Consider the following 12,981-nt stretch of genomic DNA (forward strand, 5'->3'; position numbering starts at 1 on the left):
CTGAAAAGACCTCTTATGGTCTATGGCAGAGACTAGAGGAATTGTATGCCCAAAAGAGCTCAGCCAGTAAGGTTTATTGGCTGAAGAAGCTGGTCGATCTTCGCATGAAGGAAGGTACAGCTATGACCTCACACTTGAGTGAGTTCAATGCTATCTTTACACAGCTGATTGCACAGGGGTTGAATCTTGATGAGGAGTTCAAGGCCACTTTCTTGTTGTGTACCCTCCCTGAGAGTTGGGACACTTTCAAGACCACCCTGTCTAATTCAAATGCTACTCTTATGTATGCTGATGTAGAGAGCTCTCTCCTTATGGAAGAGATGAGCAGGAAGAATAATGCGGGCAGCAAGTCTTCAAATGCTTTGCAGGTACAGGATAGAGGCAGGACTCAGCAGAAGGGGAAATCTGCTAGTAAGTCCAAATCCCGCAGTCAGTCCCGTGGCAAAAAGGACATTGAATGCTTTTATTGTGGCAAGAAGGGACATGTGAAGTCGAAGTGCTTCAAGTTCATACGGGATCAGAAAGCCAAGAAGGCTGAATCACAGGATGCAGGAAATGCAAGCAAAGGCAAAGGCAAGGCCACGCTAGTTGAATTGGATGCAGTCAATGTTGCAGCAGAGGACAGTGACAGTGACATACATGATGTTTTATGCTCTTCTGCTGTAATAGCACATGCTTTGGTTATTGATGGCCATGACATGCACACCTGGCTCTTGGATTCAGGTGCCTCTTTTCATGTTACACCTCACAGGGAGTGGTTTACTTCCTACACAGGTACTCATGGAGTTGTTCATCTTGGGAACAACTATGCATGTCAGATTGCAGGGATTGGCAGTATACAGATAGTATTTCCTGATGGACAGTCATTTATGCTTGATGGTGTTCGCCATGTGCCGCAAATCAAGAAAAATCTGATTAGCACTGGCTTATTAGATGACAGTGGTTACCACACCACATTTGGGGATTCCAAATGGGTGATTACTGATGGCCAAACAGTAGTGGCTGAGGGTTTTAAGAGTGATACCTTGTACCCTCTTTATGTTTCCAGTATGGGTAATCATGTTGTTGCCATAACCGAGCTGCCAAAGGTTTCATTGTGGCATAGCCGGTTGGGACACATGTCTGTTAAAGGAATGCAAGAACTGTCACGTTTGGGTTATCTGCCGTCTCTTTCATTTTCAGATTTGCCTACTTGTGATCATTGTATTTTTGGCAAGCATTCTGTGACTCCTCATAAGAGGAGGACTCCCCAAAATGGGGCACCACTTGATCTAGTGCACACTGATTTGTGTGAGATGCCACAGTTATCACTAGGGGGTGCCAAATATTTTATTACTTTCATTGATGATGCCACACGTAAGGTGTGGGTATATTTCTTGAAGCATAAGGGAGATGCCCTAAATGCTTTCAAGAGATTTGTCGCTCAGGTTGAAAATCGGACACGTCGTAGGCTGAAATGCCTAAGATCCGATAATGGGGGTGAGTATGTGTCACATGCTTTTGTGCAGTTTTGCCAAGCTAAGGGCATCAAACAGGAACTCACAGCTCCTCATAATGCATCTCAAAATGGTGCCAGTGAGCGGATGAATCGAACTATTCAGGAGAAGGTTCGATGTATGTTGTCTTATGCTGCATTACCCCATGGCTTTTGGGCAGAAGCCGTGCAAACAGCAGTTCACATTATTAACAGGTCACCAAATAAGGCTTTGGAATTGAAAGTGCCAGAGGAGGTGTGGTCTGGCAAGCCACCCTCATATAAGCACTTACGGGTCTTTGGCTGCGAGTGCTTTGCTCATGTACGCAAAGATCTACGCACCAAACTGGATCCAAAGTCTATCAGATGCATCTTTATGGGATATGGTGATGAAGGTGAAATGGGGTACAGATTATGGGATCCCGTTAAACGGAAGATTATACGCAGCAATGATGTCATCTTTAAAGAAGATAGTGTACACAAGGAACCCGTGCAACCTGTGGAATACAGGAGGGTTATTTATGATGATGTTGGACAGCAAAGAATGCCCATTTATATGCAGCAGCAGCCTGCTGCAGATCACCCTGTTCAAGAGGGTATACAGGCTGAAAATCAGCCAGATAATTTTGCCAATGATGCACCACTGGATGTGCCAACTGATGGGGCTGTAGAACAGCCAGATACAATGGTACAGCCACCTGTTATGCATGAAGAACAGGCTGGACAGCAGCCTAATCCGGAACAGTTTGTTAGGAGGAGCACCCGTGCACAACGGCCTCCTGTCAGGTTTGTTCCAGGAGCCAATAATGTGGCTGATTTTATCATGCTAACAGATTGTGGTGAGCCTTCCAGCTTCAAGGAAGCTATGGGAAGAACAGAGAAAAAGAAGTGGGAGAAAGCCATGCAGTCAGAAATGGACTCTCTACTTCAGAATGATACATGGGACTTGGTGCAGTTACCTGCAGGCAGAAAAGTTTTGCCATGCAAGTGGGTTTACAAAGTCAAAGTGGATTCAAATGCTTTACCTCGGTATAAGGCCCGATTGGTTGCCAAGGGATTTAAGCAGGAGAAGGGCATTGATTTTGATGAGATTTTTTCCCCTGTAGTCAAAATGACTACTTTGAGAGCAGTGTTGGCTCTTGTTGCTCATGCTGACATGGATTTATGTCAGATGGATGTGAAGACAGCTTTTCTTCACGGAGATCTCCATGATGAGATCTATATGAGTCAGCCAGAGGGATATGCTGTTAAAGGGAAAGAGCAGCTTGTGTGTAAGCTCAAAAGGAGCTTGTATGGACTCAAGCAGGCACCAAGAGAATGGTACAAGAAGTTTGATGCATTCATGCAGTCCCAAGGGTATCATAGGTGTGAGACCGATCATTGCTTGTACACCAAACGGGCAAAGGATGGCAGTTTGATGCTACTCATTCTATATGTGGATGACATGCTTATTGCCAGTAAATCTCAGCATGAGATTAGTGCTTTGAAGAAACAACTGCATAAGTCTTTTGACATGAAAGACTTGGGTGATGCAAATCATATTCTTGGCATGCGTATTACTCGTGACAGGTCCAAGGGACTTTTGTTTCTGTCACAGAAAGAGTACATTGACAAAGTACTGCAGAGGTTTAAAATGGAGGGGGGGAAGTCCATTAGTACCCCGTTGCCTCCACATTTAAAACTCAGCAGTAAGGACAGCCCCAGATCAGATGATGATAAGGCTGAAATGGCCAAGGTTCCGTATGCATCTGCAGTTGGATCTTTGATGTATGCCATGGTTGCCACTCGTCCGGATATTGCTTTTGCGGTGGGAGTTATCAGCAGGTATATGGCAAATCCAGGCAAGCGGCATTGGGAAGCAGTGAAAGGTGTCTTGAGGTATCTCAAAGGTACCAAAGACTTGTGCATATGCTATGGTAGGCAGGATGCTTTGGTGCATGGTTTTACAGATTCAGACTATGCAGGGAATGCAGATAACCGGAAGTCTACTACCGGTTATATTTTTACATTTGCAGGAGGTGCTATATCATGGGTGTCTCGGTTGCAGAAATGCGTTGCACTATCAACCACAGAAGCTGAATATGTTGCAGCCACTGAGGCTTGCAAGGAAGCAATATGGCTTACTCGGCTGGTGGGAGATTTGGGCATTACAGGAGATATGCCAGTTCTGCATTGTGATAGTCAGAGTGCTATCATGTTGGCAAAGAATCCGGTCTTTCATCAGAAGACCAAGCACATAGAAGTGAAATATCATTTTATCAGGGAGGTACTGGAAGACAAGCGTCTTGAGCTTGTGAAAGTACATACTGATGATATTCCTGCAGATTTGCTCACTAAGAGCTTGCCTACAGAGCGGTTTGCACATTGCCGCCACATCATGGGATTAGGATGAGACCATTCTTACTTTATGGTCTTGTATACAGTAACTGTATATTGCTGTATTTTTATTCTTTTCTCCCCTTTAGGCACATTGGCCTTTAGGTGGGAGGTTGTTGGGGTAAAGGCACATTGCCTACCCTTATATTAAAGAATTAAAGTTAGGACACCTATGACTGTCTTAAGACAGTCATAGGGTAAACCTAATCCTAATAAAACTTAAGTGAGTTTGTGGTGTGGCTCACTCATCACTTCACACCCGCACTATTGTGTCTCTCTCACTCTCACTCTCTTGCTCCCTTTCCACCTCACTTCCCCTCCACAGTAACTTGGTTGGCTCCCTTGGCTGCGGTACGTGGACCCGCCTGGAGCTTCGGTCCTAGCACCAATTTTTGGTTCTTCCGCTTAGGACACTCATTCTTTGTGTGGCCCCGCTCCTCGCAATAGAAACATCGGCCTTCTTTCTTGAGCCTGAGAGTGCGAAGGAAACGGGCCTTACCATTCTTCGCAGGAGTTAAGCTTTTCCTGGAGGCGTTGTCCGTAGACTTCGTCTCCCCAATACCAGTCGCATGCTAAAAGAACTTGCGTTTGTTCTTTCCACTCGTTTCGGTAACTGTGGTTGCCTTGGTACCGGCCATCATCATATATGCGCGCATGTCATGGCCTCCTGCAATGTTGTGCACTTGTTGTTCTTAATCTGTAACTTATAGGAGTCTGGCAAACCATCCACAAAAAACCTAACAAGGTTACAGGATCCATTTTAGTGGCCCTGGTTTGCAGATCCCTAAATCTTTGAAGATAAACTTCAAAGGTCAAATTCAATTTTGACATATCGAGGGCCTTGAGCTTGCCGACGATATCGTAGTCATCTTCCTTCTTCAGGAACTCCTTCCTGAAGATGCCCTCAAAATCTGTCCAAGTATCAGGCTTAGGTTGGAGCTCTTTCCACCAAAGCAAGGCTTTACCTGACATAAACCCTGCTGCGAGCTGAATCTTTTTCTCATCTGGATAGGGGTGGAATTGGAAGTGTACTTGCCACTTGTGCAACCAAGTGTCAACTACCTCCTTTGTTCTTGATTTTTGGTCACCTGGAAAAGGATCCGGAGTGATATTCGGGCCTAGCACTGAAGCCATGGCATCCACATGCGTGAGTGCCTGAACCGTGCTAGCCAGAAGAGTCAGAGTTGCTTGTATCCCCTGGAGTTGCTGTGTCAACCCCGATTGATTAGCATGGACCTGCTCGAATTTGCCATCAAGAGCAGTCGTAAACTCACTGAAGGCTTTCTTAGTTATCAGGTCGTCATAGAGACCCTGATCATCCTCTCCCACTGGAGTGTAATCTAAGTCCTACTCTCCCATAGTGAACTCGGGGTTTGGAGCATCAGACATGGCTGAAATCTGATTTGATTACCAACGGAGAGAAATAACTGACTGAAACGAAGCACAGAGGAAGATGGAGCAGAAGAAAACCGTCCCGAATGAAGCTGACGGAATGAGATGCTGAAATCTGGCAAATCGGAAGACCCCGAGTCCTGGAGCCTCCCCGAACCCGCAAACCGGATGCGTAGGCTGCAGTAAAAGCTGTACGCTCTGCTGACGCAGGCCGTACTGTTGCGGGCGTGGCTGGTACGGCTGCTGACGTGGCCTGTACGGCTGCTGACGCAGGCCGTACGTGGCTGCAGGTACTGGCGCAGTTGCTGTTCGGTGCAGCAGCAGGTACAGAAGCTGGCGGAACAGTACGTACAGGCTGTACGGCTGTTGCAGAAGCTTCGGGAACCGTGCAGGGCTGACGCAAGCAAGGGCAGATGCAGGGAAGCTGATCGAAACAGGGCGATGATGACGCAGGCTGTACGGACGAGGCTAGCTGGGCACGGATATCGAGGTAAGATCTCGAAACTCGAGGCTGCTTGTGGGTAGCCTAGCACCCAGCCCCCACCTATATAGGGTGCAGGGCTGCCTTATTTGGAAGCTGGGCTTCCAAAAAAGGCCGAGCCCCTCCAGCTTTGGAGGGGTGCTTTTTCGAAAAAAGCACCTTCCTCCTGCGCAGGCTGCACGCAGCCCTAGGCGCAGGCTGTTCGCAGCCTGTTGCGCAGGCTGTGGACAGATTATTGCGCTGGCTGTGGACAGCCTATTACTCAGGCTGTCCAGCCTCTACTGCCTCGTCTACTGCGCCCCTTCCTAGGCTCTGCATCCCTTCCTCCCTTGCTGTCTATTTCCTGCACATCTCTCCTTCTTTTCTGCTCTCTTTCTCCTCCCTCTAAACTTCTCTCCGTAGCCTTCAGAGATTTCAATTCTCTCTCACTCCTCTTCTTCTTTCTTTTCCAGATCTTTCTCCACCCCTTCTACCCCAGGTAGTCAGCAAAACGCAGCAGGAAATTTCGAATTTTAGGGCATACCTGGAAGAGAAATCGGTCGAAATTCTCGCATCAGAAGTTCCTACCTCAGGAGTTGGCTCTGATACCAACTGACACGTTCTAGCACTCCTGAAACCCCTGATCTGCAAAATAACCACACACAACATCAGAACTGAGCAGGCTGCTCACCACCCAACCGTGACATCTACGGGATGTGATCCCGAATCAGAAGATGTCCCCTCCGAGCCACGAGCTGAGCTACTGGCACGAACTCCCAATCAGATCCTAACCAGCCTGGTGTCCCATACCACCAGGTGGCGCTATGAAGCCCTGGATCTGCCACTGGGCCTTGGGCTACGCTAAGATGTAGGCGCGCGTCCGCGACACAATCCAGGATCAGACCTAGCACCTGGGAACGAGACTTGCTCCCAACTGCACACTGAGAACTGAACCCCCTGGGCCTCTTTTATAGACTCGGGCCCCGGCGCCAAAAATAGCGAAGACCTATAAATAGTTCGTACCCTTGCCACTCAACCCGAGAATCAAGCCTGCCTAGCTCTAAGCCTCCCCAGGCTAACCTGAGCTAGTTCTGTGTACCTAGTACACGTCAGATACCAATCCGTGCACATGACACCCCCCCCCCCCGTTCCTGGAAACACTTTCTACAACTTTGCTTTGAAACCGGCCTTCAGTAAAGGGCAATGAACAGATAATAACCAGCAAATACTTAATTTCCAGCCATTTAGAACTTTTCACAGCAAACCAAAACAACTTATATATATATATATATATGTGTGTGTGTGTGTGTGTACCCTTGTAAGACTAGAATATGTCCAATCATACAAATTTAGAATTTTTGTTGTTCTAAAGACCGAAAATCTACACGGAAAATAAAAGAGAAAACGAAAGAGAAGAAAAAATAGAAGTACCCAAAAACTTTAATGAAAAACAAAAGGAAGACATACTTAGCAAGCAAAGCAACACTTAATGTCGTCATCAGTGCCCAAGCATAAGCAGCTATACTGGGTTTCTAAAGACCCTCGGAAAAAGAGAGAGAGAGAGAGAGAGAGAGAAAGAAAACAAAAGAAAGAAGCTGACTAAGCAAAAATAAAGAAGCAAGTCAAGAAACAAAAGCTTTCAAAAAACAGGAATAATAATCTCAATCTCTCTCTCTCTCTCTCTCTCTCTCTCTCTCTCTTATTTAAAACATAGAAAGCTAAATGGCCCTTTACACCTGTGTATCGCTTCCTACAAAGAGGCAAAATTACATTCCTAACTTAGAAAGCACAAGCATACTCAATCAAACTCTTTTTTGAAACTAAAAGAAAAACGGGCTATTCAACTCCCCGCTTTTTGTTTTCAGCTTATGATCAATCGTTATAAACATATACACCATAGATAAAAGACTTCATATCTAAGACTATGCGTACTTTTTTCATTATTTTTATTGGATTATACCTCTTGTGTAATAGTAAAGTGATCAAATTACTACACTGAGTGATAAAAGAATCCTTAGTTGTACAAAGGCGGGAAAATCTATGGAATTGGGAAGAAATGCCTCCATATTTTGCCAAATCAGAAATGTTTGAGTCAATGTGAGGCATTTTTATAATGTGTAAACCACTATATTCAGGTTGTTCATGTTTATCGTATATATCAACCTATAATCCTATCGTAGATTGAGAAAGTCTAAGATCTGAAGAAAACACAAGAATCTCCTCTTGACGTGCAGTTCAGTTCACAAGAGTCACGAGGATAGATTCCTTCTCCAACAACCAACTCTGGCTGTTCCTGTCTAGAAACCCTGGAAGCCTACTGGAGAGTCTAGAAGCCCTGGATGGCTTTTGGCAGGTGCAAAACTGCTAGACAATCTGTCAAGAGACACTGGAATAGCCCAGATGAATGAAAAAAACTGAAAAACGACTGGCCTGGTGAGCTCCTGGCAAACTGCAAATCCACAAATAGGTTCCAGGAGTGCTCTGGCAGGATCAACAAATCAGCCCCGGGAACATGCGAAGCAGAGAAACGACCAGCCTAGAGCTTGAGACAGCCCTGGGAAAGTGCGAAACAGTGAAACGCCTGTCCTGGAGGGCTCCCTGGAAAGATGCGAATCAGCTAATAGCTCTTGGGATGGCCCTGGCAAGGTGCGAATTTGTAGAACAGCTCCTGGAAGAAGCGCTTTTGCAAGCTGGGACAGCCAGGCTCTTGGTTGGTGGCAAATCAACAAGAAGGGCTCTTGGAAGGTGCATGGACAGCTGGGGAGCAGGAAAAACGAGATTCTGTACTGAGATGGAGCTGCACCAGACCTTGCTTAGCCCCCAATCCACTTGAGCCAAGAATAGCTGCCTTTGCTTGCCCTGCAAGACACTGGATTTTTACCCCTCTCTAACCTTCAGATCCTTGGCCTTGGCCCATGGAATTAATTGCACTGAAATGTCCCTTACGATTTTAATCAGCACCGTAAATTCCTAAAAATTAGAAATTCACGTGCCTTCCTACTGCTAATTTGTTGTGCCACTGAGGAGGTGCGGAGCGTAAACTCCACCCCACCTCTCTACTAATTTAAAAAAGGCTGTGATAGACTAACTATTGCAATGCCTACTATTGATGGAAATAAAAGGAAAGGCTGTCATAGACTACTTATTGCAATGACTACTATAGATGGAAATCAGAGGAATCAAATCCGACTTAAACATCGAGACTCAATGCCCAAACCACTAAGCCTAAGTCTTCGAGCTATGATGAAGTATGGTTGGATACAATTGTGGCGCACTTAACTAGGACCAACCCTAAAGGATGAAGATGAGGTCATGATCAAAATTCATGTAGCAAGGAAACGAAATACTACTTTGAACAAGGTTGAAGGCATTCACATAAATGGCTCGGGGGAAAAGGGGGGATCGGATGAGGGCTCCCCTTTTGTCTTAAAACTTTAGAGAACAGCTCCTCCAGTGTCCTCATGGCCCTGCACTCAATATCAGTAGCAACAATTAGGTTTGCTATGTATTGGCTCACTCTTACCTTTTTTAATATCTTTACAACTTTTGGCCGCATGGGCCATAATACAACATCAGCAGCATGTCTCCCTCTTTACAGCTTAACGCTGCTCCATTACTTGTTTCATGCCCACTACGCAAAGTATCTATGTGACTCGTGAGGACATCCATGAATTCAAGGTTGATTTGTGCAATTTGGTTTTTAAGCAAACTGAATAACGTGGAAGGGCATGTGAGTTTCATTTCCTTCGTTATTCATCGTTTCTAAGAAACATGGATGCAGCCTCTTACCCAAGTTTTTGTTATTTCAATGAACACCACAAGGGTAAAAGTGAGGATTGGAGGGCGCACATGATGCGACAAATTGTCATTTTTTGTGCGCATCATCGAATGTATTGATCAAAGACAGAACTATATTGATGTGGAGAGCAAGGAAGACAACTCTTTAGGAAGGTAAAGCAGCCTATATTATTAGTGGACCAGTTGTACTTGTTCTAGACTTGTATCTGATGATGGTGAAAGACCACATCGGTGCAGATTTCTCCAGCACAAAATGAGCTTTGTGCATTCTCCATAACCTGAAACCTTGAAACACTAATCTTTGTGAGCAAGAATTGTGGTAGAGCTGACCGTTCAAAACCTTTTCAATTCTTCAACCCAGCCATGCACGTCAGAATCACTCTTTGCGTCACACTTTGAGGTACATTAGCCACCAAATCGTTTGAAATATTGTCCAAGTAGAAAGAAGGCTCACGTTAAAGACCAATGTTGAGTGCATCGGTGCCATTGTAAAATTTTAAGTAAAAATATTCATCCTAAGCACACAAAAGGTGCTGCTTTTGACAGACGTTGATTATTTGAAGAAAATGTAGGGGAATTATCACAACAGCAAGTCTTTTAAGTACGTGCTTAAATCTAAACCCAGGGACCAGTCCATAATTCCGAGAACACGTGTGATCTCTGAACAAATATTCATGTCCTTTGAAAGTATAAACTACAAAAATTATGTACGCAGTTGCCAGAAGCACGTGATCAAATCCGTTCACTGATTTTCACGACTGGAATCGACACCCCCGAGAAAAAAGGGAGTCGCACCTGTAACATTGGCCATTTTCCTTGCAAAGAGGCCCATGAATGCTTTGTCTATGAAATTGTCGTTGTATCTTGTTTTCTGTCCCATTGGTGCAGGCTCCCCGGAAGGCTCCGCAATCCCACATTGGACAGTAAAGGATCTGGGAAACGATCCGTTTCTGGAGCTGGGAGGGAGACGGAATCGGCGATTGCTGCTGCGAAGCGAGAGGGGGAGGGAGAAGCTGGAGGGGATGAAGGAAGGGACGAGAGAAGGTGCAGCGAGGGCAAGTTCCATCGTGAAGCGCGAGGGAGAATGGATGGTGAAAAGCCATAGCTACACAAAAACGTTTACCTCAAAAACGTTACCCGATAAGTTGTGAATGGAAGACTCTCACTACACGTATTCACTGTTTTAGACTTATAAAGCATGCAATGTGTTTTGAAAAATGTACGTTAATTGTCTTTGGTACCAAAAGAATTTAGGCCTCTATTAGTATTAGTCTCGTCTCTAGTGTCCCTTTAGAAATTACGAGGAACTACCACGGGCTCGTAACCTCCCACCCTCTCAACAACGAAGCCATTGGAGTGTCTCTCTCTCTCTCTCTGCCTCTTTATATATATAAAAACACGATTATTAAAATTTAAATCTAGTGCCTTCACACTGAGGAAATACTTTTACACCATCTCTCTCTCTCTCCTATATGTTGGTGGGTGGGTGTGTGTGTGTGTTCTCCCTCTCCATAGTATACGTAAAAGATTACAAGCACTTACAGGACTTCCTTATACACAACATGTGTAGTATATGCTACCCTTGAATCCTCGACACTAGCCTCGTCAGCATTGTCTTGAACAAATACTTTGACAGCATTTGATGATCGTACATGTGACAAAGCCACATATAATTGTCCATAAAACTGAACACCGGTGTTGCCAAGTATAAGCCAAGAACGGTCATTGTTTGACCTTGTGCCTTACTAATTGTCATGCCAAATGCTAATCGAATGGGGAATTGCCTCTTCATATTAAACGGTAGTTGCGAATTGCTTGGAATAAAGGTTATCCTGGGAATAAACACCATGTCACCGATATGCGTACCAGTGATGATCTCAACCTCCAACACCTTTGTGTGGAACTCTTTGCATATCAATCGAGTGCCGTTGCATAGTCCCTTCCGTGGATCCAGGTTGCGTAGCAATATGATTAGAGCATTTATCTTGAGGACCAATCGGTGAGGTGGATAACCACCGCCAAGGTCGAGGCTGTTGAGGTGCTCTGTTGTATACAGAAATGAAACAACATCTGTATTGTTCACTGAATCTGCACTTAAATACTCCTTTCTCTCCCTTGGCATTGCATTTAGTGCTACATTATTGATTGCATCAACTTCAAGGTTTCGAGGTGCAAGAATCGCATGCTCTGCAAAGTACGATGCAAAGTTCACAACTTGTGAAAGTCCGGTATATACCCACTCAATCAGGCCCTCCATGGAGTTGTTTTGCAAAAGCACTTTCTCCAGAATTACAACAACACTTTCTTTTGTACCCCTACTTATCCCATTTCCAATGTCCAGAACCCACTGCATGAACTCACATTCTGATGTACCATCACCACGTTGAAGCACCCGCATGTTTTGTGTGAGCTTCAAGATCTTTGTGTGTCTCCAGATTTTTGACTGACATAAAGCAGCATTTACGATGTGCTCTTGTCTAGCCTTTGGAACCACTAGCAAAATCTGTTGGAAATCCCCTCCCAGTAGCACTACTTTGCCACCAAATAGTTGATCGCTCAACATGATGTCTTGTAAAGTCATGTCCAATGCTTCAAAGGCATGTCAATGAGCCATGGGAGCCTCATCCCATATTATTAGCTTTGCCAACCTCAAAACATTAGCAAGGGTACTACTCACACTGATATTACAAGTGCTAGTGGCATGTAGATTCAATGGTATCTTGAAGCGTGAGTGTGCCGTACATCCATTGGAGAGCAACAATGCGGCAATGCCAGAAGATGCGCATGCCAATGCAATGTGTCCCTCCCCACGTAACCGAGAAAGCAAACAATTATAAAGAAAGGTCTTTATAGATCCTCCCAGACCATCCAAAAAGAACACATCACCCATGTTTGCACAAACAACTGCTAAAATCTGATTGTAAGCAACCAACTGATAGGGATTCGGGCTTGCTTCCATTGTACGGGCAATTTCTTCCTCTTGGATAAACATCAAACATCCTCTCCTCTTGTAGTAACACATCTGCAACCAAATCAGTTGCTCTATCCATGGCAGGCAAACCACCAAAGTTTGCCAACGCTTGCCCATGCTACTGAAGAATGTGATCTAAATGTGCAAGGCACTTCCCTATCGCCATTGTGCAACGATGAGCTGGATTCTCCACACGTGTTTCCAATGCATTAAAAAAATCATCTGAAAGCACCCAACAAATTTTTTTCCATTAAGTCGAGGAGATGCTGGCTCAGAGAAGAGCATAATTGTCACAAAGAGGTCTCAACTGTGCACTGTTATGAACAAACGCGGCCTCTTGCATGCACATGAACCACTCTTCATCACTTTCCAGTAAGCCTCTAGCAATGCATGCTGCCTTGAAAGAGGGATAAAGTTGCCTACTGAATGTGCGCAGGTCATCAAAAGACTTACAGCCCGTGCAAATGTTAAGCAACATGCGCATGAAGTATTTCTCACCTGCAGATGGTG

The 12,981-nt window shown here is 45.0% G+C and overlaps 2 protein-coding genes across 6 annotated transcripts in view; both read right to left on the reverse strand.

Annotated features, from left to right (window-relative positions):
• Nucleotides 1-10,668, reverse strand: part of LOC147898483 (beta-carotene isomerase D27) — a 54,227-nt gene extending 43,559 nt beyond the window's left edge. For 3 of the 5 annotated variants that reach the window (XR_015541526.1, XR_015541525.1, XM_087379116.1), the window contains exon 1: nt 10,296-10,666. Coding sequence is in view for 3 of the 5 variants with exons in the window: in XM_087379116.1 (XP_087235242.1) it covers nt 10,296-10,566 (271 nt within the window). In the remaining 2 variants the exon portion in view is untranslated. Of the gene's footprint in view, nt 1-10,295 lie in introns of all 5 variants that reach the window. The other 2 variants (XM_087379119.1, XM_087379117.1) reach the window with 2 other exon arrangements.
• Nucleotides 10,669-11,076: 408 nt separating this feature from the next.
• On the reverse strand, nt 11,077-12,081 carry LOC147898484 (uncharacterized). The gene has a single exon (XM_087379181.1). It carries the CDS (start codon nt 12,079-12,081, stop codon nt 11,077-11,079), a length of 1,005 nt encoding a protein of 334 aa, XP_087235307.1.
• Nucleotides 12,082-12,981: the final 900 nt, after the last annotated feature.

The sequence above is a fragment of the Dipteris shenzhenensis genome, chromosome 9 (genome assembly GCF_047967505.1).
Source record: "Dipteris shenzhenensis isolate YYH24624 ecotype China chromosome 9, Dip_SZ_1.0, whole genome shotgun sequence".
Lineage (NCBI taxonomy): Eukaryota > Viridiplantae > Streptophyta > Polypodiopsida > Gleicheniales > Dipteridaceae > Dipteris > Dipteris shenzhenensis.

What these genes read in the sequence shown, in the direction of transcription:
- LOC147898484 (XM_087379181.1), bottom strand. Translation starts at nt 12,081, where the DNA reads ATGACTTTACAAGACATCATGTTGAGCGATCAACTATTTGGTGGCAAA.